General features: G+C 49.2%; 9 protein-coding genes across 13 annotated transcripts; 5 read left to right on the plus strand and 4 right to left on the minus strand.

Moving 5' to 3' along the window:
* Positions 1–1,277: 1,277 nt before the first annotated feature.
* LOC112351270 (uncharacterized protein C11orf65-like) lies at positions 1,278–3,408 on the plus strand. The gene is made up of 9 exons (XM_024688809.1): positions 1,278–1,467; positions 1,563–1,700; positions 1,756–1,848; positions 1,922–1,993; positions 2,110–2,254; positions 2,312–2,411; positions 2,469–2,555; positions 2,607–2,713; positions 2,793–3,408. The coding sequence occupies exons 1-9, from the start codon at positions 1,279–1,281 to the stop codon at positions 2,891–2,893; spliced, it is 1,032 nt and encodes a 343-aa protein (XP_024544577.1). The 5' UTR covers position 1,278; the 3' UTR covers positions 2,894–3,408.
* LOC9643796 lies at positions 2,715–7,191 on the minus strand. 3 transcript variants are annotated; one of them, XM_024688801.1, is made up of 11 exons: positions 7,075–7,191; positions 6,825–6,999; positions 6,632–6,757; positions 6,375–6,440; positions 5,949–6,312; positions 5,376–5,840; positions 4,317–5,318; positions 3,883–4,256; positions 3,446–3,826; positions 2,997–3,385; positions 2,715–2,946 (listed from the first exon to the last, which is right to left on the minus strand). In XM_024688801.1, the coding sequence occupies exons 5-9, from the start codon at positions 6,306–6,308 to the stop codon at positions 3,457–3,459; spliced, it is 2,571 nt and encodes an 856-aa protein (XP_024544569.1). In that variant the 5' UTR covers positions 6,309–6,312; positions 6,375–6,440; positions 6,632–6,757; positions 6,825–6,999; positions 7,075–7,191; the 3' UTR covers positions 2,715–2,946; positions 2,997–3,385; positions 3,446–3,456. The 3 variants fall into 3 exon arrangements, with proteins under 3 accessions (XP_024544569.1, XP_024544568.1, XP_024544567.1); XM_024688800.1 differs by having other exon boundaries at positions 2,997–3,131; positions 3,205–3,826; XM_024688799.1 differs by having other exon boundaries at positions 2,997–3,826.
* LOC112351245 (eukaryotic translation initiation factor 4E-1-like) lies at positions 6,738–7,298 on the minus strand. The gene is made up of 2 exons (XM_024688741.1): positions 7,075–7,298; positions 6,738–6,960 (listed from the first exon to the last, which is right to left on the minus strand). Exons 1-2 carry the CDS (start codon positions 7,296–7,298, stop codon positions 6,738–6,740), a joined length of 447 nt encoding a protein of 148 aa, XP_024544509.1.
* On the plus strand, positions 7,164–10,431 carry LOC9643982. 2 transcript variants are annotated; one of them, XM_024688802.1, is made up of 13 exons: positions 7,164–7,446; positions 7,524–7,634; positions 7,702–7,761; positions 8,102–8,221; positions 8,280–8,346; positions 8,405–8,596; positions 8,646–9,219; positions 9,285–9,490; positions 9,556–9,695; positions 9,761–9,806; positions 9,872–9,966; positions 10,019–10,073; positions 10,132–10,431. In XM_024688802.1, exons 1-13 carry the CDS (start codon positions 7,388–7,390, stop codon positions 10,366–10,368), a joined length of 1,962 nt encoding a protein of 653 aa, XP_024544570.1. In that variant the 5' UTR covers positions 7,164–7,387; the 3' UTR covers positions 10,369–10,431. The 2 variants fall into 2 exon arrangements, with proteins under 2 accessions (XP_024544570.1, XP_024544571.1); XM_024688803.1 differs by lacking the exons at positions 7,164–7,446; positions 7,524–7,634 and having other exon boundaries at positions 8,269–8,346.
* On the minus strand, positions 10,341–11,498 carry LOC9643797 (proteasome subunit beta type-4). Its single transcript, XM_024688810.1, has 6 exons — positions 11,356–11,498; positions 11,225–11,301; positions 11,037–11,166; positions 10,825–10,984; positions 10,579–10,764; positions 10,341–10,524 (listed from the first exon to the last, which is right to left on the minus strand). The coding sequence occupies exons 1-6, from the start codon at positions 11,457–11,459 to the stop codon at positions 10,411–10,413; spliced, it is 771 nt and encodes a 256-aa protein (XP_024544578.1). The 5' UTR covers positions 11,460–11,498; the 3' UTR covers positions 10,341–10,410.
* Positions 11,499–11,614: 116 nt separating this feature from the next.
* LOC9643983 (PH, RCC1 and FYVE domains-containing protein 1) lies at positions 11,615–14,974 on the plus strand. Of its 2 annotated transcripts, XM_024688797.1 has the most exons (5): positions 11,615–12,000; positions 12,052–14,065; positions 14,126–14,272; positions 14,337–14,635; positions 14,696–14,974. In XM_024688797.1, the coding sequence occupies exons 2-5, from the start codon at positions 12,056–12,058 to the stop codon at positions 14,829–14,831; spliced, it is 2,592 nt and encodes an 863-aa protein (XP_024544565.1). In that variant the 5' UTR covers positions 11,615–12,000; positions 12,052–12,055; the 3' UTR covers positions 14,832–14,974. The 2 variants fall into 2 exon arrangements, with proteins under 2 accessions (XP_024544565.1, XP_002983632.1); XM_002983586.2 differs by lacking the exon at positions 11,615–12,000 and having other exon boundaries at positions 12,013–14,065.
* Positions 14,975–15,045: 71 nt separating this feature from the next.
* On the plus strand, positions 15,046–17,971 carry LOC9643798 (cysteine--tRNA ligase, chloroplastic/mitochondrial). Its single transcript, XM_024688808.1, has 11 exons — positions 15,046–15,419; positions 15,490–15,553; positions 15,621–15,782; positions 15,840–16,028; positions 16,101–16,382; positions 16,466–16,591; positions 16,667–16,870; positions 16,926–17,027; positions 17,089–17,563; positions 17,621–17,778; positions 17,844–17,971. Exons 1-9 carry the CDS (start codon positions 15,046–15,048, stop codon positions 17,308–17,310), a joined length of 1,725 nt encoding a protein of 574 aa, XP_024544576.1. The 3' UTR covers positions 17,311–17,563; positions 17,621–17,778; positions 17,844–17,971.
* On the plus strand, positions 17,401–17,847 carry LOC9643799 (39S ribosomal protein L47, mitochondrial). The gene is made up of 2 exons (XM_024688742.1): positions 17,401–17,563; positions 17,621–17,847. The coding sequence occupies exons 1-2, from the start codon at positions 17,401–17,403 to the stop codon at positions 17,845–17,847; spliced, it is 390 nt and encodes a 129-aa protein (XP_024544510.1).
* LOC9643800 (NADH-ubiquinone oxidoreductase subunit 8) lies at positions 17,949–19,146 on the minus strand. The gene is made up of 7 exons (XM_002983697.2): positions 19,011–19,146; positions 18,889–18,942; positions 18,730–18,821; positions 18,561–18,674; positions 18,433–18,500; positions 18,259–18,370; positions 17,949–18,204 (listed from the first exon to the last, which is right to left on the minus strand). Exons 1-7 carry the CDS (start codon positions 19,120–19,122, stop codon positions 18,109–18,111), a joined length of 648 nt encoding a protein of 215 aa, XP_002983743.1. The 5' UTR covers positions 19,123–19,146; the 3' UTR covers positions 17,949–18,108.
* Between the last annotated feature and the right edge of the window lie 87 nt (positions 19,147–19,233).

Genomic DNA, 19,233 nt, shown 5'->3' on the forward strand with positions numbered 1-19,233 from the left:
AAGGGCCATAATTCAGACTCGAACAGATGATAGGATATGACACATCTCCTGTATGAAGCTCCATGCGGATAAAGTGGTATTGGAGCTCCTCCACTTGATCCCAGAGAGCATCCATCATTCCTAGACAAGATGACCGTGGAGAGTTCAGCTATGAAAAGTTGTCGCTTGGCACTTCAGTGGGTGACAAGTGCATTGGAACAATCTGAGTGGAATGCAAAGTATGCACCACGTGCCGCCGTAATGCAATCTATGATCCCCACCTTTCGTGGATTGTTCTTGTGGATAATATATCTGAGGTACTTGTAATGGTCTACTTTCTGAAGTGCAATCCCATGGTAGGAGCATACCCTGGCCCAACACCATTGACTTCCATGCATGTGGCCTCACACAATTCGCTGCATTTGGCGAGCTGAGGAGCCGAACAGAGTATATCATTTACGTAAAGCAGTGCATATAAATACATTCCCGAGAGTTGGTATGGCGTGAGTGTTTTGCCCTGTATCATGGACTCTAGTGCGTCAATGTAGATTGCGAAGAGTCAGCCGTATGCTTTTCTTTAACGTCCGTTGCCAAAAGACGATTACGGCTACGCATGAAATGGCGGTTTCTAGCACAAGCACTTTTGGCATAGCAGCGGCGCAAATGCAAAACAGTCTCAGGCATTGCAAAGTCCCCTCTCGCCATGGCGTTGCTTGCTACTACAAACCCACATGGGCCTTATGGATGGTAATCTGCTCACTTAGAGGAGATTTCAATGCCAGGATAGCCCGCCCAAGTGGAATGTGTCCTTTCTCCACCAGATGCCCAGTGCCGTGAGTTATGTGCTTAACAGCTCAGGCAGCAAACTGAGATCCAAAAGCTAGAGGTTACACATGTGAGACCTGGGCCTTGCAAGATGGGGGCCTGAGCATTGTATATTACTTGCTGCTGCGGCGTGCTAAAATCAACTGAGTCCCCAAGTCAAACCATGTGCAAATTCCCTCCACTGCACAGCGCTGAGTTCACAGGTCCCTGCTACAGCACCTTTAGCTGGGATAAGAGTGTTGTTGACACTTTCAGAGGGAAATTGCGTCTATCTTTGCATTCAGGTGGAAGCTAAACCCTAATAGTAATAATTAGGTATTATTATTATATGCGATGGTTGTAGCGGGGATGATAAGCATAAAAGAAATACGCTTATCAAAAAGTATATTCTCATTCAAGCAAGATCTTGATTTGTTTCTTAAATTTACATTTGAAACATTACATTTGAACGTTACTAGGGTTCTCACACATATCATGGGGATCCCGGCGCGAGGGGATGGCGGCGAGCAGCGGAGGTATTTCAGAGAAACGCCGGATGTGAGCGTCACGCCGGTGGATTTCCTGTGCTCCACGAAGGAGAGCGATCTCTTCCTGGCGTGGAATGTGACCAAGATCCAGGGATGGTGGAAATCTAGGGCCTGCGCTAGAGAATTCGCTGCCATGGTTTCTCCTTTCTCCGCTCTCTTGAGATTTCCTTCGTTTCCCTTTTGGTATTTCAGCTTTTTCTCTCTTTTTTTTTTTTTGTTTTGTTTTGGCAGAAAGAAGCTGCGCGTTTGCTGCAAGCGGCCTGGAGGAAGCACCAAAATGCCAGGAGAATACGAAGAAAACGGGGCCGATCTAGAAATTCACTGCACGCTGCTGCATGGACGATCCAACGCTGCTGGCATTCTTACGCGGTGAGTTTTTCTTCTATTAGTTTTTCTTTTTGAAGTCTTGTTTCTCTCCTTACAGAACAAGAAGATTTTTAGATACTACAAAGATCTCATCACTAACAATGAAAAGCTCCATCCAAGCTTGCTTCTTCGGAGAATCAATCCATCAGAAGTAAGGAGAAAAAGAAAAGTTCTTGCTTTTGGTTTCTGAAATTTCTAGCGTTTTCACTTTCCTACAAAACCAGGCAGCGCTAGCAGACTCGGCAACCGGCCTACACATTCGTTTCAGGCTCGGTGGAATCACATTTCCTCCTTTGGTGAGCTTTGGTGAGAAACTAAAGAATTCTTGTTTTCGCTTTTTCTCTCTATCAATCGGCTCTCGATCGATCCACCAAGTTCTCTAAATCTTTCTCCTTTTTTTCTTGTTCTCCAGCTTCTCTACAAACTTTACACACACAGGCCCGTTGTGGACATGGGATCGTTTAGCCCCCGAAAATACTCCGTGTCGCTACGCCGGCCTCTCACGCGCGGTCGCGATCCTCGACGGTGTTTTCAACAGCCCGTGAAGCAAACCACAGGTAGAAATAAAATATATATCCAGACCTTTATTTTTTCTCTCAAGTTATGCATTACAGAGGAATACGTGCGTTGCGAGAACAATGGATGGAGGCTGGTTTGCGACACTGCGTGGATGCACAACGCCGACGAGCTTATCCATGACAAGAAAGAGCCATTGTAAAGTTCTCAAACAAGTTCTCGTTCCGTACAAATCTCGTTGCTTGATTGCCACAGGAAGATCTTCTATCCATCCGTGGCCGCAAGACGAGAACACAAAGCCCAAGAATCACGCAAGAAAAAACGAGCTTGGCTAAACAAACTGTAAGTTAAGTTTGTTCCTACGATCTAAACCGGAAGAGAAATCTCTCACAGGTATAAAGAAGGTCGTCTAGCCGAGATCGCTGGCACAGCCACGAGCGGTAACAGCGGTAGCGCCGAGGATGACAATCGAGCCATCGAGTTATTCCTGTGGAGCCTGGGTGAGTGAGAGATATCCGTCAATCGAATCACTCAAAAGTTACAACCAAAAACCTCCATCCAATCTAATCCGTCCTACAGGCCTCAACTTCGATTCTTACGAAGCTCACTGGAGCAATCTTGCGACGAGCTGTGTCATACCATCTTACGAGTTCCACGACGGCCAACCTTGCTGCATTTAAAGAAATACCTCTCTCGCTCTACCTGGTGCTGCCACATAGCTCTCCAAGTGGCACTGCATGGAAACCTTGAGACAAGAAAACGAGGATTGGTCAAGTTTATTACCTCTTGTTCGCGTGATCTTCACTAGGGAGGCAGGGTCACACTTGGCGATGATGGGAAAGACTAGTTTTACTTCCTTGCGAGCTTCCAGGAGGTGGAGCTTCAGGAACTTTGCGAGCGATCGAGACGGTGCCAATGCTGTAACAGGGGCGCCCAAGACGTCAGAGGCAGCCGCTAGTGATCCTATAGGCGAGGAGATGCGGGCCGATACCTTTGTCATGGAGGACACCGAGGTTGACAAGGATGCGGCCACTCCCGGGAGAGGAAAGAACACCAGTGGAGGCGGAGGAAGTTGGATGGACGCGACCAGGAGTGCTGTTCGCGGCGTTGTCGATAGAGTTAAGCAGTTCACAGGTACCAGCTAGTTTTGGGAGAAGAGTGTACATCTGGAGCTGAAAAGAAAGATTGAGAAAGACTTGTTTTGAGTTGAGAGGAAAAGAAAAGAAAAGAACCTGTTTGATGCTCACGGCCTTTCGCCGCACAGGTCGAGCAGCTTCATCAGGCTTTGCCTTTCGTCCCGCCGCTTCCAAATCATTCGAGTGTGGCTTTTGCGCCTGTATTTGATCCGGGCGTTGAGGAACCTCGTGTAGTTGCGGCCCTTCTTGCAGACGATGAAATCGTTCAAATCGGCGAAAGACTCTTCGTACGTCTCCCTGGTCAGCATCTCTGCGACGAAAGGATTCTCAACGTGGCGGTTCTTGTTGCTGCTGCTGACTGTTGCCGCGGGGCTCTTGCTCTTGCTCTTGGTGGCGCTACGCGTTCTCTTACTAATGCACGCTTCTGCACTCCAGTTCTTCATTCCTGCGCCACGTCTTCTCCTTTTCTTCGTTTTGCTGAAGATGATGAAAACAGCCATAAGCTCAAAAGACGGACAAACAGAAAGACTTACCTCTCCACAGGTGTGTCTGGTGCGCTTGTACTCTCCACAGGTGTATCAGTAAGTTGTTCCACGCGGAGCTTCTTTAGCTTGAACCGCTTGGCTATGATCAATGTCGATGGCCTGGGTTTCAAAGGAGTCGTCGAATCTGATGCTTCCTCCACGATGACCTCTTGCACAACCTCTTGGACGACCTCTTGAACGACCTCTTGGATTGTTTCATGTACGCTCATGTCAGGTGTCACAGTTTCAATAGTTGGCAAATCCTTCCCGTTGTCGAAGCTGATGCCAGGCGACAGCCAGTCGACATCTTCAATTGTTGGCAAATCCTTCCTACCAATTGGAGTGACTTTTGATATAAACGACAAGAGCTTCGTCGCGGACTTCTGCATGCCAACAGAAACGAAAAGCTAAGAGATGTGAGCCGTTGGAATCACACAAGTTACCTTACGGGAACACATGTCCCAGGCTGTTTGATGAAGCGACTTAATCATCTCACGCAGGAAAAAGTTTGTAGAAGCGGGCACCTCATCGTCCATGACGCCGTTATCGGGTCTACTCTCGAGTAGTAACAAGGCCAGGAGAGAGTCCAAAACGCGAACGTATTCGACGGCCACAGCTTCATCCAGTCCCCTCAGTGACTCGTAGGAAAATATGTGAGCAAATATAACAAGCGTCCATCCTATGGTTCCTCTTGCGTTTTCTGATGTCAAAGCCTCGACCATGTTCAGATTGAAACAGCCAATAGCGTGCATAAACTTTGTGGAAGGCATATTAAACCTGATGGCAGTAGCAACCGTCTCGAAAGTTCTTTGAATGGCAAGGTCCCGAACACCAATCAACTCCCCATCCCTGTCCTGGCACTTGATAGTACAGACCTCTCTAACAAGCCGATTTATTGCACAAGCCATCGCTCGGAGTAGAGCAGCCAACGTAGAGGAATACTCGCCTTGGTCACTGTTATATCCCCCAACATAACTTAGTGCTTGTGTCCCCCTCTCGAAACCATCTCTGTCCCGTGCTGCAAACGCTGAGTAATACTTTGACAGTAACCCCATTGCTGTTTCTACCACCGAAGATGCCAATCCAATAGCTACTCCATGCGGCAACTCGTCGTCCAGCTGAAAGTGTGGAATATAATTCTGGGCCTGGATCGCAGCGAAGCTCCCAGCGTCGCAACTCGTACCCAAGTCACCTGGGACCAATGCTCCGGTCACGAGCGATATGATGTGCGTCAGTAAGTTGCTAGGAACTTGGTTGTTAGTGGACATGTCGAGCAGAAGAACACCCGCAGGAAGACTAAGCTTGGACTGTTGGAACGGTCGGTCTTGCAGAAACTGAAAGTGTAACATATGCGCGAATGCAGCTTCGATCGACGCACGGTAAGAGAACTCTTCGCCTTCTGGGAATGTCAGAGCCCGGTGGAGTAAGATCTCATCCAAGAACACCTACAAAACAAAGATGTAGAGGTCAATAGAGGGAAAAAGGAGAGATCTTTTGCATACTTCTAGCAGGGCGCTCCTCAAGACGACGTCTTGATGTTCTTTCACGGTGTAAGGCGAGCCAAGAGGGAAGAACTTCGACGGCGAGCAAAGATGGTGGAGCATATCGTGGACAGTCGATGCGGCAGTGTGGCTCATGCTGGTGTTGAACATATCCACGATGGGAATGATCCGGATGCAGCAGCACAGCGTTTGAGCAAGCGCCTCGAAGTGGAGCGCCGCCTCACTGGAACAAGATACCATCTCCGGGACATACCAGAAGTTCGTGAGCAAATAGCTGCTAATCTTCGCAAGCTCCTGGAACAAGACTTTGTAGAGCCGGACCACGTCGTCGTGAGCGATGGTCACCATTGCCTCGCCCACGGCCACCGATAGCGCGTAATCTCCATCTGCATTGGCCGGATCGTCCGCGGCGGCGAGGCAGAGGAGCAGCGCCGCGAGAGATTTGAGGGTCTGGACGCGATCGCCCTGCGACACAGAGGGACTGCCAGCATTTCATATCAGTGAGGAAGCTGGCAGCAGGGACTGGAAATCCAGGAGCGCTGCGAGTGCCGCAAGGGAAGAAAGAAGTATTACCTGGGAGGAATCGCAAGAACAGAGCTCCACGGCGTAGCTCTTGAGCTCGCGCCAGTGCTCGCAGCGGAGATTACTGTGGCGGCAGCAATCTTGATCCAAGCACCGCGTCCTCTTCTTCGCGCGCTTGGCCGCCAGAGACAGGCGCCATCCCTGGCTCGACGCCATTGAGAGAATAAATATAAACCCTAAACCACTAGAACGAGAGAATCTTCCTTTTCCCCTTATAGCTTTATTTTGTAACACGGTTACAAAAAGCCATTGAAACATCCATCCTTTTAAAATGCGATCCAGCAAAATTGAGCTTAGAAGGTTATCATACAGAGTAGCGATTTCTCGCCTTCGAATCACCACGCTTTGCATCCTCCTGGAAAAAGTAGGACCAAAAGTTAAAGCGATTTGGCAGAATGAGAATAAAGAGATTCTTACGTGAAACATGAAGTTGATCCTGTCCTGGTACTCGAGAAATTCCTTCCATTGCCTTCCAATGCTCATCTGGAATCGCCCAAAACAAGGAAACTTTTCAGAGCTCGAGCAAGGACAAGGCAAAAACTAATAGAAAACAAATCTTATGAAAGAACCATTCAAAGCTTGCTAAAGGAAAAAAGCAAAGCTAGAACAAGAAGAAACATGCTAGAGAACTCAACCAAAACGAAGAGAAGGAAGGAAAGAGAAGATCTCTTTACCTGAGCGGCTTCGTTGTTAGCCGTCTTGGTCCATAAGGAGAGCTTATCTCCTCTCGGCCTCACGCTCACCACCACGCCACAGATCTCATCAGCCTCATCGAATTGCTCACCGATCAAAGCGAGCAGCTGGAAGAACAAGAATGTAAGCAGAAAAGCCACGATGAAAAACGAGAGAAATCTCTCTTATACCCACAGTGTTTAGCCAGAACTGATCCAGCGCTTGCTTGCTACCTCGCGGTGGAGCAGCAGTCCATTTCCCCCCATTCGCACACCTCGGATCTTCCCACTCGGGCTTGATTCCCTCCTTGAAGCAGTGAAAGTCCGCCCCACTGATCAATCGACCCGGCTGCACGAGATTATTGTAGAGACTGCAAAGAAATAGAGGCGCATTTGTATCTTAGATCCCAGAATCGAAAGCAAGGGGCATGGATCGAGGGGCTTACCACCAGAAATCCTCGACAGTGCTCACGGTGTAGACCGGCCGCAATGAGCTTCCCCACTGCTGCTGCTTGTTCTTACCGCTAGGGTTATCGAACCAAAACGTCCACGAGTGCTCCAGCGGATGCTTCTCCTTGACGATGGATTTGGGGGACGCCACGATTTCCCCCTCCTCACGCTCGCTCGCATCCACCGGCATCGCCATCGGCGCCTTCTCGACCTCCACCATTGGGAAAGGAAATAACCTCGCCTCCCGAGAACCCTAATGTACCCCGCGAATATTCTTAGGGCTTTAACGCTTGTTCTTTTTCTCCGTCTATGGCGTGCCTGGCACTGGCGCTCCAGCCCGTCAAAGGACCCGATGTTCTCCTCCAGACGTAAGTGATCTTCCATCGGATAGATTAGATCCGGCGCGCGATCGATGGGTGGGATTGATAATCTCTTGGTATTGCAGCCGCGAATGGTTCCCTCCTGCCAGAGCCGCGGATGTTTCATCAAGTTTTCGCAGCACTCGAATCGCCTTCGCGGCGGGCAAACAAATCTCTGTGGATGTTGTTGGGACCGGGTGAGTTCTAGATCTAGACTAGAGATGCTACATTTTCTTATACTCTTCGTTTTCTTTCTCTTGTCAGGCTAGGGGACGATGCTCTAGCTGCTGCAAGCGGTCAAGTTGTTGTTGGAAAGGAAAACAAGTGAGTTCTTCACTTTGAATTGGTTGTGGTTCGACTTTCGTGATCTTTCCTTGAATGTTTTTGTGATCTCTCGACTTATTTCCTTGACGTTTTTTGTGATCTCTCGATTTATTTTCTCGAATGCTTTCTGGACTTTTAGATGATGCATTGCCTATTCCTTGTTTTCTTTTGATGTCAATTTATGACTTTTTCTTTCTGTGTGTTTTGTATAGATACGTGTTTAAGTTCTTCACTTTCTGGACTTTTAGATGACGCATTGCCTATTCCTTGTTTTCTGTTGATCTCAACTTAGATGTTTCCATGATCTTGATCTTCTTCTCTGTCTGTGTTTTTTGGTTAGATACCGTGTTGTTTATCGCTTGGTAAACACAGTCTACGTGCTTGGTATCACAAGCGCTCACCAGGATGACTCTGCAAATAATATCTTCGAATGTGCAAATGTTGTAAACCAGACTGTGAGGTAAGTCCTTTTCGTGCTGCTACCTCCATCTGATCTTTTGAGACCAGGAGCATACTAGTGTTTTGGTTGCAGCTTGCAAAGGTATCGATGTTAACACCGAAAGAGTCATCAGAAAGTACACCGAGGTAAGCGTCTTTCCATTCGTTTTAATTTAGTTTTCTTAAGGTCACTTTCATGGAATAGATTTATATGACCCTTGATGCGGTTCTCCATGGAGTCAGTGCCGCGCGACTTTCGTTCATTTTGTCTTCCATTCACGGCGACAACGTTGGACAAATCTTTTTTTCTGCTGCCGAAGCTGAGAACCGTGCTCGAGGCGCTGATAGCTGGAATCAAATAAAGCACCACCCGTCAGAACGTCTAGCAAATGTGGAGGTACGATTCTTCCTTGTGTTTTTCAAAATGGCCAACGTTTGAATCCCAGGTTTTGTCCAATGCAACTTTTGAGATACCAGAAGAGACCATCGCTGCCGGTGACGAGTTCAAAGCTACGCTAGCTCCTCCGGCACCAGCTGCCACACCTGCACTGCCGCCGCCGCCAGAGGAGAAGCCAGCCGAGAACGAGGATCCTTTTGCTGCAAGCGACGCTCTCACCAAGCCAGAATCTCTCGCTGGCGGTTTCAAAAAGGCAAAGGACACCAAAGACATAACCGCGGGGCTTTCGGAGCTCAGCGTTCCCACCGTAGCACCTGGTGCAGCGGAGTCGACATTTGTAGGAGTGGAAGGCTTCGAAGGCGATTATGGAGGCCTCGACTTTAATGACGACTACGGTGGCGGATTTGGAGACGCATTTGAAGGCCTGACGGATGCTTTTGGTGGAGGATTGGACGCCTCTGATTATGCGACAGCGGAAGACAAAGCTGCGGCTTCAGGCCTAGCCGGGCTAGAGGAATTAGAAGGTGGTGGCGGAAGAAAAGCTGGCACGAAACCAGCCACCGAAAAATCTGAGGCCAAGGGTGATCTCGCCAGCGAGCTTGTCGTCACTGGTGCTCACGAAGGTAAGCCCAGAAATACGTTTTTTATACACACTTTCTCAAAGTATGTTATTTAACTTCCTTTGCAGGTACACAGAGAAAGGATGACAAGCCAGCCGAGACAAGAACCCCGCTCCTTTGGTTCACGGAAGAAATTTATGCCGAGTTTAAAGGCCTGGTGCTGAGCAGAACCGGCCTACAGGGAGTTTTGCATTTAAAAACACCAGATCCGGCTGCCGCTGGCGAGACTGACACGGAGTTTTCCTTCTCTCTGGAAGGAGCTGCCGGAATCAAGGTATGATCCAGCCAGCGCTTCAATGATTTTCAGTTCTAACTCCCTATTGTTTGCTTGACCTCCAGAACGGTGTTTTAAAGTCGTCAATCACTAGCAGCCTAGGACAAGGATACTTTCATGTTCGAACTCCACCAGCGGAGAGTCCTTTGGCCGTTTTAAAATATCGTTTGCATCCCCGCTTTACACCGCTGCCTCTACGGATGAGGTATGTCTGCTTTCCGTGCTCCAGTGTCTTTAACACTTGGTTCTTTTCCTTCTTTCTTTCGCTAGGCTTGTGGCTAAGAAGGTCGGGTTCCTACTTTCCGTGATGATACAGGTACGTGTGATATTTGGTGATTTGATTCGATCTCTCACTGTTTCTCTTTGATTTTTTTTGGCCAGTATGTTGTCAACCCGTACTTGCCAAGAGAACTGAAGGACGTGACGTTTGTTCTCTGCCTACCATGTTCGCCAGAGTCTCTTAAAGTTTCTCCCAGGTAAGATCATTGTTTCTTTTAACGTTTCTTCACTAACTCTTTAATCTTCTAGAGCGGCTCTGGATCGCAGTACGAAAGAATTAAGATGGCAGGTTGGAGAGATTGGAGTAAGTTTTTCTCGGTATACGTTTTGGACTCTAAACACATTCTGGTCTTTTCTTCCAGCTGCGAACTCCGCCTGGACGATTGCGAGCGCAATTTCCACTAGCAGCATCTGATCAGTCATTAGAAGACGAAGAATCACTTAAGAAGCTGAGCATGAAAGTGAGAGTTGATTTCTCTTGCAAAGGCCAGACGCTGTCGGGGATTTCTATCCGGCCCGCCACTGCCGAAGCGAACAAGGAGGAATTCTACATTGGAGAGCACTCGTTCAAAACGGCCAATTACTCGTGCTTGTTGTAAAGATAAAAAAGAGAGCTTTTTTGTAAAAACATTGTCATCAAACTACCAAGAACCTTCTGCGTTTTTCGTGGGATTCTGGAAGGCTTCGAGTTCCCAGTTTGTTTCGATAGCGAACGGAGACGAGATTGTCACACCTTCCTCTGTCACCTTCGCAATCTGGCAAAACAAAAATCATCCGTGAGACAAAAGAAAGATGACAAAGTTTCTTACCTGGTATTTGTTAATCGACGACCGATCGCGATAGTAGAGAACAAGGAGGCATTTCTCCAAGAGACGAACACCCTCTTCCAAAGTCATGTCGGCCCGCCACTGCTTTCGCAGCTCTGGACGCGCAAGGTGTTGGCCGAATCCAGTCGCGACGTGATCATCCTCGAAGTGAACGCCTATCATGCTAACCTGTGAACCTCGATTGAGTTTTCTCTAGCTCATGTAGTGTAAAATCATCGAGAAACTTACCACTCCAAGGTACTTCTTCCCATTCTTCACACCACCGAGAATGATGTTGTTCCACAAGGGATCAAACTTGTTCCGGCGCTGGTACATGATCCGGTTCAAGTAGCTGTGAATTTCGTGAGGCCCGAGAGTGTTCGAGTCGTCCCACATCTGATCGCGCAAGCTGCGAGAAACCATCATCAGAAAAAGGAAGAAGAAGAAGTGAAAATGCTCACGTTAATTCATCCAGCATGGTAGAAATCTGCTGGAAGTCACTCATCTCCCCGCTAGCTCCAATCACAGCGTGCTTGCCGACGGGCTTTAGCCTCTGGAAGCTTTTGTACCTCTTTGTAGATCCGTAGGAAGCTTAAGCAAATGGAATCTCCTCAAAAACATTTCTTCGCAAGAGATTTCACACACATACCGGCCATGTCCGCTGCGAGGAGGATCCCATCCTTGTACTTAATCCCCAACACGGATGATCCAGTGACATAGGGATACCTGATCGAAGAAAATGGAGTGAAAATTCACGAAACCAGCGCCCCCGGAGCTTACTGTGTGCGCTCGATGTGGATCTTGCCGTCGCTAGCTGCCGCAGCCCCGGAATGGCGAGCGCCCAGCGATTCCTCGCGCTTGAATGCCTCGATCGTGTGCTCCATTTGCGCAAACCCTAAATAAATCGCCCAAGAACCCTAAATTACTGTGAAGGACGAATGACGGGCTAAGTACCCGTCACGCACGTCGAACTCTGACTATACTGCCTTCTCGCGTTCGTGCCTTTAGTTTGATTTATTTTTTCTCGACAAGACAGGGCCGAGAGGCAGCTTTACCCTAATAGAGCGAGAAAGAGAGCGGTGCTCTTCCATTGGCGATCGATCGATTCGCCAGGAGATTCCAGGTTTCCAGCTCCTTTTTCTCCCGATTCAATGTGTCAGGGCCGGAAATTTTGAGCGCGGCGCCAAGAACCGGTGCCATTCCCGCCGGATCGAGGCATGGTTCCGCGGATCGCAGCTCTGGGACGCGAGAATGCAGGTGTGGAGGCTGGAATTTGGATCGCGCATGGTTCTTTTCTTGTCGAGAACCCTAGGCGGCGTCCGGCAAGACGAAGTCCTCGCATGAGATACGCGCGAGCAGCTCATGGATTGCAGGGAATGCGGCGTTGCAAGGATTCTTGTAGCAGCGGCAGCGATTTCTAGAGAGGTGTGGGTTTCTTTCTTCTTTTTCGGGCTCATGAGAATGCCGAATTCGCAGGAACATGGTCGACAGGAGGACGGATTGCTATGGAAGTCCTCCAAGGAATGGCGTGGGGAAGACCTTCCCATCGGGAGCGCTATACACGGTTGATTCTTTCAAGGGACGATCTGCCGCTCACTCGGCCGCAAACGCGGAGGGCTTGAGGAGCAGGGGTGGTGCGCTCATCGATGCTTCCGTGTGGACGGCGACGAGCATGTCTAGCGCTGTCAGCTCGTCGAGCCAGGGATCTGGGCAGGAGGAGGGGGATGTTTTCGGAGAGCTGTGGATGTGGGGGGAAGGAATTGGGGATGGTGGTGTCACGAAGAAGCTCGACACTTCGTTTAGAACAGATGCGTTTCTTCCGCGAGCGGTGAGATCACTGGTGGTGCTCGACGTCCAGCAGATCGCTTGCGGTGTTCGTCATACCGCATTGGTGACCAGGCAAGGAGAAGTTTTCTCGTGGGGTGAAGAGAGTGGTGGGAGGCTGGGACATGGTGTGGATGCCGACGTAGCTCACCCCCAGCTGATCGACTCACTCGCTAGCTCCACCGTCCAGTACGTTGCTTGCGGCGAGTACCACTCTTGTGCGGTGACACAGTCCGGGGATCTCTACACTTGGGGCGATGGAACTCATAACTTTGGACTTCTAGGACACGGTAACAGCATCAGCCACTGGACTCCGAAGCGAGTGGGTGGTCCCTTGGAAGGAGTACGTGTGTCGTCGGTTGCCTGTGGACCTTGGCATACAGTCCTAGTGACTTCCACCGGTCAGCTTTTCAGCTTTGGCGATGGAACGTTTGGGGTGCTCGGGCATGGTGACAGGAAGAGTGCGTCGATGCCCAGAGAAGTGGAGTCGCTCAAGGGGCTCAAGACTCTCAGAGCTGCCTGTGGCCCTTGGCATACTGCGGCGGTGGTGGAGGTGATGAGTAGATACTCCAACGCCGGTAGCTCGTTGTCCGGGAAGCTTTTTACGTGGGGGGATGGAGACAAGAACAGGCTCGGGCATGGTGATAAGGAGCAAAAGTTAGTTCCGACGTGCGTCGCTGCTCTCGTTGATCACAACTTTCGTCAAGTGGCGTGTGGCCACAGCCTTACGGTGGCTCTAACGACAACAGGACACCTTTACACCATGGGAAGTGTGTCCTACGGTCAGCTGGGAGATCCTCAGGCTACGGGAAGGCTTCCTGGCGTTCTGAGGTTGGGCAGAACACTGATTGAGGAGGTTTCTTGCGGAGCCTACCACGTTGCTGCGCTGACATCAAAAGGTGACGTTTGTACGTGGGGAAAAGGAGCAAATGGCAGGCTTGGACATGGTGATGCGGAGGACCGGGATGTGCCGACGCTGGTGGAAGCTCTCAGGGACAAGCAGGTGAAGAAAGTTTCGTGTGGATCGAGCTTTACGTCGGCAATCTGTCTCCACAAGTCTGGGCCAGGGGTAGGGACAGGGAATTCCATGTGTTCCGGATGCAGGCAGCCTTTCGGCTTCACGAGGAAGAAGCACAATTGCTACAACTGTGGACTGCCTTACTGTCACTCATGCAGCTCGAAGAAGGCACTATACGCGTCGCAGGCCCCGAATCCACGGAAGCTACATCGAGTGTGCGACACTTGCTTCTTGAAAATGAGCAGGAGCAGTGTGTCCGTGACTGCCCCGAAGGAAAACAGCGAGACAAGGTTCCTGAAAGTGCAGACCAAGGGGGACCTGTTCAAGCAGACGGATGTCAAGACGACCAAGAGAAGTAAACGACCGGATTCCACTAGTCGGGTGTCACCGATGCCGAATGGTCTTCTGCAGTGGGGTGGTGTGAATGCCCCGGCTGCCTTCAACGCCTTCTTGGACGCAGCGAAGTCAATTCCACAGTCGAGAGTCGGCTCCAGAGCTGTTTCACCTCTATCGAGAAGGCCCAGTCCACCAAGGTCCGCGACTCCGATACCAACGGTGGGCGGCTTGACTTCTCCAAAGCACGAGGTGGAGGGGGTGAAGCTAAAAAACGAGAGCCTCATTCTGGAGATATCGAGACTTAAAGCTCAGGTGAAGAAGAAAAGCTTTTGGTTGGTTTTGTGTAGACATTAACTCATCGTGTCTTTCCAGGTGGAGAAACTGACAAGACGTTGCGAGTCGCACGAGAAGGAGCTACTCCACAGCTCCAAGCAGATTCAAGATGCCTTTGCGGTCGCCGGTGCCGAGTCCGCGAAGTGTAAGGCTGCGAAGGAGGTGATCATGTCACTGACAGCACAAGTAAGCAAAACCAAGGTCCTCGCAGCTATTGTTTTTAATTCTCCTTTACTGTCTTTGGTCCCAGCTCAAAGACCTGGCGGAGAGGATGCCCCCGGGAAGCTATCGAACGAGGCCAGAGCCTCCAAGCGCACCACTGCCGGAAGATGGTACTAGAAGCCATGGGAACGTTGTCTGCGACGTCCCTGCGAGGCTGTCCGATGTTGATACTTCCAGACTTCACGACCAGGCGGATGGCCGAGCTTCCAACTCGGCTACCAGTGAAAGTGGTGTGGAGGAATGGGTGGAACAAGACCAACCCGGAGTGTACATAACTCTTACGGCGTTACCCGGCGGTGGCAAAGACTTGAAGCGTGTTAGATTCAGGTAAGCTTTTCTCTTTTGGTTTTTGATCGAATTTTCTTCGCTCGATCTTTCGTTTTGCAGCCGCAAGAGATTCAGTGAGAAGCAAGCAGAGATCTGGTGGCAAGAGAATCGACACCGAGTTTACGAGCAGTATAACGTCCGAGGCAAAGTTCCTGGCTCCTCGCGGCCCAACAATGCCAGCACCATAAAAGATTGACAATCTCCTGGAGATAATTTTGCTGCAAACCTTTTGGAATGGCACACAGCAATGGGCCATCTTTTTCTTGGCAGCACCACTCGAGAAAGTTTTGTAGATAAAGAACAAAAAGATTTGTTAATATGATCCATTGTTCTAACCAATTGTGCTCCAAAATGTTTGTAAGGTGATAGATTGGAATGTGGTTATCTTCTAGAATAGAAGCCCTACAGGGATGGGGAGCGCCATTCTAGCCGGAGCTCCAAGTCACAGCATTTCTCTCGTCAAGGTAGGCGCTAGGCCGAGTAGAAGCAATCAGAGGTTTCGCGAGGCCGGGGGTGGAGATTTTAGCTCTTCCCATCGCCACGCTTGCGCTCGACCTAGAGCTTCTTCTTTCACTCCAAGCCTCGTCTCTCAAGCACCAAATGCGAGAGTAAACAAAGAGGAGAGTGTAGAGATTCTTCTTTTCAACACAATGAGCAGGGAGAAGGAAGTGTTTCGGCCGAGAATTCCTGGGAAGCTTAGCATGTATGTGTGTGGAGTCACTGCTTACGACTATAGCCACATTGGTCACGCCAGGGTCTACGTTTTCTTCGATGTTCTTTACAGGTACTTTGGTCGTCTTTTTGTGATTTTCCTCACGGCTGCACTTTTTTTTTTTTCGTATTTTTGGTGCCAGATACTTTCCATTCATGGGATACGAGGTAACGTACGTGCGGAACTTCACAGATATCGATGACAAGGTTTGTAAGTTTTCTTTTTCCTACATTTCTTCAACAGATAGTTTTTTTTTTTGTTCTGTTTTTGAAGATTATAAAACGAGCCAACGATCTTGGAGATGATCCCATCGAGTTAAGCAATCGCTTTTGCGACGAGTTCCACCGGGACATGGCTTCGCTACGATGTCTAGCACCGTCACTGGAGCCTCGAGTCTCCAGAAACATCGACCAGATCATTAAAATGATCTCGCAGGTTAAGGATGAAAATCTTTCCGAGCTATCTTTGACACGCGAATTCGTGTGTTTGTAGATCCTGGAGAATGGATATGGATACGTTCTTGACAATGGCGACGTCTATTTCTCTCTAGACAAGTTCGTGCCAGCGTTCCCGGATTCCTATGGTCGCTTGTCTGGCAGAAAACTCGATGATAATCGTGCTGGCGAGCGGGTTGCTGTCGACGACAGAAAGCTGAATCCAGGAGACTTCGTGCTCTGGAAGGCAAGTTTCTAAAAAACTCGAGTATTTTTTTTCTCTTTTCTCTTTTTTTTCTCACAATGCCTTCTCTTTTAGAGCTCTAAAGATGGCGAGCCTTCTTGGGAGAGTCCATGGGGAGCTGGGAGGCCGGGGTGGCATATCGAGTGTAGTGCCATGAGCGGTGCTACACTGGGAAGCTCTTTCGACATTCATGGCGGAGGAATGGATCTAATATTTCCACACCACGAGAATGAGATTGTCCAGAGCCGGGCAGCGTGTCACGAGAGCAATGTCACGTACTGGATGCACAATGGCTTTGTCACAGTGGACTCGGAGAAGATGTCAAAGTCTCTTGGTAATTTCTTCACGATCCGCGAGGTAAAAAAGTGTTTTTTGTTTTCTCTTCTTCTTTGTTTTGATCGTGGAATGCAGATTTGATTAACTCGGCCTGGCTTTGCAAGGTTTTCGAGCTCTACCATCCTCTGGCTCTAAGATGGTTTCTACTTTGCACACACTATCGATCTCCGATCAATTATTCGGAATCCCAGCTACAGAACGCTTCGCAACGTCTCTTCTATTTATACCAGGTGCTTGTTATTTCATGGTTCTTTACAGTACCAATGACTCACTTTGCCTTTCATTCTTCTTCGCTTATTTTGCAGACTTTGTTTGATGCAAAGAGATGCGTCGAGGGTTCGCAAAAGGAAGAGAAAAGCTACGTGGTTTCACAGAAAGCTGCCGAGATCGCGAAGGCTTTGAGACTGTCCCTGAGATCGTCTCTAGCAGACGACTTAAACACGCCTGTGACAATAGGAGCGCTCTCGGAGCCATTGAAGCTGATGAACGAGCTTCTACATTCTAAAAAAGTAAGCCAATCTCTATATCTAACTTTTTGGTTTTCTTACTTGTTATGTTTCTCAGGGTCGCAAAGATAAGAGTCGTTACTCGTCTCTAGATCTTCTTCGTCTGGAAGTGGAACAAGCGCTGGAAGTTTTGGGATTTTCCGTGGCGGACTACTCACAGGCATTGTTCCTTCCTACTTGGTCTGCTAGATCTTAGAATAACGCAACTCTTTTTGTCTCAGGTTCTAGAAGAGCTTCGAAGCAAGGCCTTGAAACGAGCTGGATTGACAGAGGACGAGCTTCTACTCCAAATTCACGAGCGAGCAGCCGCCAGAGCCTCCAAGGATTTTGGAAAATCAGACGAAATCAGAGACAAGCTCTCGTCGCTGGGGATCTCTCTCATGGACGGAGGCGGGGATGAAACGCTCTGGCGTCCCAGTGTGACAAGCGAAGAATGTTTCTAGATGAAGTATCTGGCCGGAATTTAAACTCCCCGTTGTGGCTAATTAAAGTATTTGTAGAATATTCTTTTAGGGCTTAAGAGAAAAGAGAGAATGCAAGCGCTGCTCGTCCGCGTTGCGAGGACGACGACGGGGCAGCTATGGGGGAATGCGTCTCGCCGATCGAAATTTACCTTGAATCACAGCGAATCTGGCGGCGTGGATGCGTTCTTTGAAGCGGGGCGAGGCCCCGATCCAAAGAAGGGGGACTACTGTGGTGGGTTTAGCCAGGGTTTTTCGAACTTCTGCTGATTCTTTGCTGCCAAATCTCCAGGAAGGAGCTGGCGCACCGAGGAGTTGCGGATTAAATCGTGGGACGATCTCCACAAGCTGTGGTATGTTCTCTACATCGAGAAGAACATGCTCTTGTCCCAAGTTCTCATGCTCAAGTCGCAAAACATTAAAATCGCTGCCAGGGACCGGATTGACAAGGTAGAATGTGGCGCTCTCCCTGGTTTTCCTTTCAGGACCGATAGTTTTCCTCTCGATTTTTCCAGGTGAAGCTGTCAATGCATAGACTCAAGCACGTCCTCTCCGAGAGAGCTCTCGCGGAAAAGGATCGAAGAAAGAGGAACGTTCTCAAGAAGCTTGTCAATGGCCGATGATCAAACCAGTGTTTTCGTCATTCTCCAACAAGAGCTTTTTTTATGGAATTTTTCTCTCGAGCTCGATCTGGGAAAGCTTGGAAAAAACGCACCAGTGGTGTGCGAGGTACTTGAACACTTCGTTGCTTTTTATTCCCGTTCTTCCCGTTCTTTGTGCTCATCTGTACAAGCTATCTGCGCGTAAGTTTTCTGCGATCTCGGTCTCCCATCTATCTCCATTCTCTAGCAGCTTTTCTTTGTCATACAAGAGCTCCTGGAAGTTCATTGAGCGTCAGAGAAATATTTGCGAGAAACTGCAGCTCCTAACCTCGTGAGTCTCGGTTGCAAACTCAAAATTTGGTCCCTCAACGATAGCATCGACTGGGCAAGCCTCTTGGCAGAATCCGCAGTAGATGCACTTTGTCATATCGATATCATACCTGCGACAAAGGGTGCTAAGTTACTATCAAACCAGCCAAAAGAAAAAACAAACTTAGTATACCTCGTAGTTCGACGACTACCATCCTCTCTTTCTTCGGCTTCTATAGTTATGGCTTGTGCCGGACAGACCTGTGAAGAACAGCTATATCAATCAATGAAAAACGCAACTTTTTTTTTCCAGTTTCTTACCGCTTCGCAGAGTTTACAAGCGATGCATCGCTCTTCTCCCGTGGGATAGCGTCGTAAAGCATGCTCGCCACGAAACCTGGGGCTGAGTGGTCCTTTCTCGAAGGGATAGTTTATCTGAGAGAACCATGGAGCTATAAAAACCTTGGAAAGAAAGGGAGGGGCTACTCACAGTAACTTTGGGCTCGAAGAAATACTTGAGCGTGAGCATCAAGCCACGAACACACTCGGCCAAGAACATAGTATCCCCCGTCTTATCTAGCACTGCAAGAAAAATCTCGTTCAATCCAAGCTCGCGAAAGAGGGATGGATCGACCGACACAACTCTAACCTTGATACCAGCTCATCTTGGCTGCCTCCTCGTTGCTAACCAAGGGCGCGCGCGCTGCAAGAACAGGAAAAACTCCGAATCTAAGAACCCGCGAGAGAGGAAATCGAGAGTCACCGCCATACCTCCGTCGAGCGCCGGCCTTGTGGCGTGAATCTCTCGAGCCGATAGCAGCGCCGCGGCATCGCGGCCGGGGCGAGCGATTCGTTCCACCGCTCTACGCGAAATTCCCCACATTCTGGAACCCTTAAAACACTTCTTTCTTCCCTCTACTTAAAATTTTTCTCTCTCCGCGCTAACGGAATGTCCTAACGCTGACGGCATATTCCCGGCACTAGGGTTTAAGCC

This window comes from Selaginella moellendorffii, unplaced genomic scaffold, assembly GCF_000143415.4.
Source record: "Selaginella moellendorffii unplaced genomic scaffold, v1.0 SELMOscaffold_59, whole genome shotgun sequence".
NCBI lineage: Eukaryota > Viridiplantae > Streptophyta > Lycopodiopsida > Selaginellales > Selaginellaceae > Selaginella > Selaginella moellendorffii.

Bases quoted from the DNA above. Each gene is read 5' to 3' on its own strand.
- LOC112351270 (XM_024688809.1), top strand. From the start codon at position 1,279: ATGGGGATCCCGGCGCGAGGGGATGGCGGCGAGCAGCGGAGGTATTTC. The intron at 1,849-1,921 runs GTAAGGAGAAAA...CTACAAAACCAG, and splicing joins GGAGAATCAATCCATCAGAA to GCAGCGCTAGCAGACTCGGC. The intron at 2,556-2,606 runs GTAAGTTAAGTT...AATCTCTCACAG, and splicing joins CGAGCTTGGCTAAACAAACT to GTATAAAGAAGGTCGTCTAG.
- LOC9643796 (XM_024688801.1), bottom strand. From the start codon at position 6,308: ATGCAAAGCGTGGTGATTCGAAGGCGAGAAATCGCTACTCTGTATGAT. The intron at 4,257-4,316 runs GTAACTTGTGTG...GTTGGCATGCAG, and splicing joins GGGACATGTGTTCCCGTAAG to AAGTCCGCGACGAAGCTCTT. The intron at 3,827-3,882 runs GTAAGTCTTTCT...CATCATCTTCAG, and splicing joins CCAGACACACCTGTGGAGAG to CAAAACGAAGAAAAGGAGAA.
- LOC112351245 (XM_024688741.1), bottom strand. From the start codon at position 7,298: ATGGTGGAGGTCGAGAAGGCGCCGATGGCGATGCCGGTGGATGCGAGC. The intron at 6,961-7,074 runs GTAAGCCCCTCG...TCGATTGATCAG, and splicing joins ACTGTCGAGGATTTCTGGTG to TGGGGCGGACTTTCACTGCT.
- LOC9643982 (XM_024688802.1), top strand. From the start codon at position 7,388: ATGGCGTGCCTGGCACTGGCGCTCCAGCCCGTCAAAGGACCCGATGTT. The intron at 7,447-7,523 runs GTAAGTGATCTT...TTGGTATTGCAG, and splicing joins CCCGATGTTCTCCTCCAGAC to CCGCGAATGGTTCCCTCCTG. The intron at 9,807-9,871 runs GTACGTGTGATA...TTTTTTGGCCAG, and splicing joins TACTTTCCGTGATGATACAG to TATGTTGTCAACCCGTACTT.
- LOC9643797 (XM_024688810.1), bottom strand. From the start codon at position 11,459: ATGGAGCACACGATCGAGGCATTCAAGCGCGAGGAATCGCTGGGCGCT. The intron at 10,985-11,036 runs GTGAGCATTTTC...GGTTTCTCGCAG, and splicing joins ACCATGCTGGATGAATTAAC to CTTGCGCGATCAGATGTGGG. The intron at 10,525-10,578 runs GTAAGAAACTTT...TTGTTTTGCCAG, and splicing joins CGTCGATTAACAAATACCAG to ATTGCGAAGGTGACAGAGGA.
- LOC9643983 (XM_024688797.1), top strand. From the start codon at position 12,056: ATGGTCGACAGGAGGACGGATTGCTATGGAAGTCCTCCAAGGAATGGC. The intron at 14,273-14,336 runs GTAAGCAAAACC...CTTTGGTCCCAG, and splicing joins TCATGTCACTGACAGCACAA to CTCAAAGACCTGGCGGAGAG. The intron at 14,636-14,695 runs GTAAGCTTTTCT...TTCGTTTTGCAG, and splicing joins TTGAAGCGTGTTAGATTCAG to CCGCAAGAGATTCAGTGAGA.
- LOC9643798 (XM_024688808.1), top strand. From the start codon at position 15,046: ATGGGGAGCGCCATTCTAGCCGGAGCTCCAAGTCACAGCATTTCTCTC. The intron at 15,420-15,489 runs GTACTTTGGTCG...TTTTGGTGCCAG, and splicing joins TTCTTCGATGTTCTTTACAG to ATACTTTCCATTCATGGGAT. The intron at 16,029-16,100 runs GCAAGTTTCTAA...CTTCTCTTTTAG, and splicing joins GAGACTTCGTGCTCTGGAAG to AGCTCTAAAGATGGCGAGCC.
- LOC9643799 (XM_024688742.1), top strand. From the start codon at position 17,401: ATGCAAGCGCTGCTCGTCCGCGTTGCGAGGACGACGACGGGGCAGCTA. The intron at 17,564-17,620 runs GTGGGTTTAGCC...CCAAATCTCCAG, and splicing joins AAAGAAGGGGGACTACTGTG to GAAGGAGCTGGCGCACCGAG.
- LOC9643800 (XM_002983697.2), bottom strand. From the start codon at position 19,122: ATGTGGGGAATTTCGCGTAGAGCGGTGGAACGAATCGCTCGCCCCGGC. The intron at 18,943-19,010 runs GTATGGCGGTGA...CTGTTCTTGCAG, and splicing joins AAGGCCGGCGCTCGACGGAG to CGCGCGCGCCCTTGGTTAGC. The intron at 18,675-18,729 runs GTGAGTAGCCCC...TGGTTCTCTCAG, and splicing joins TCTTCGAGCCCAAAGTTACT to ATAAACTATCCCTTCGAGAA.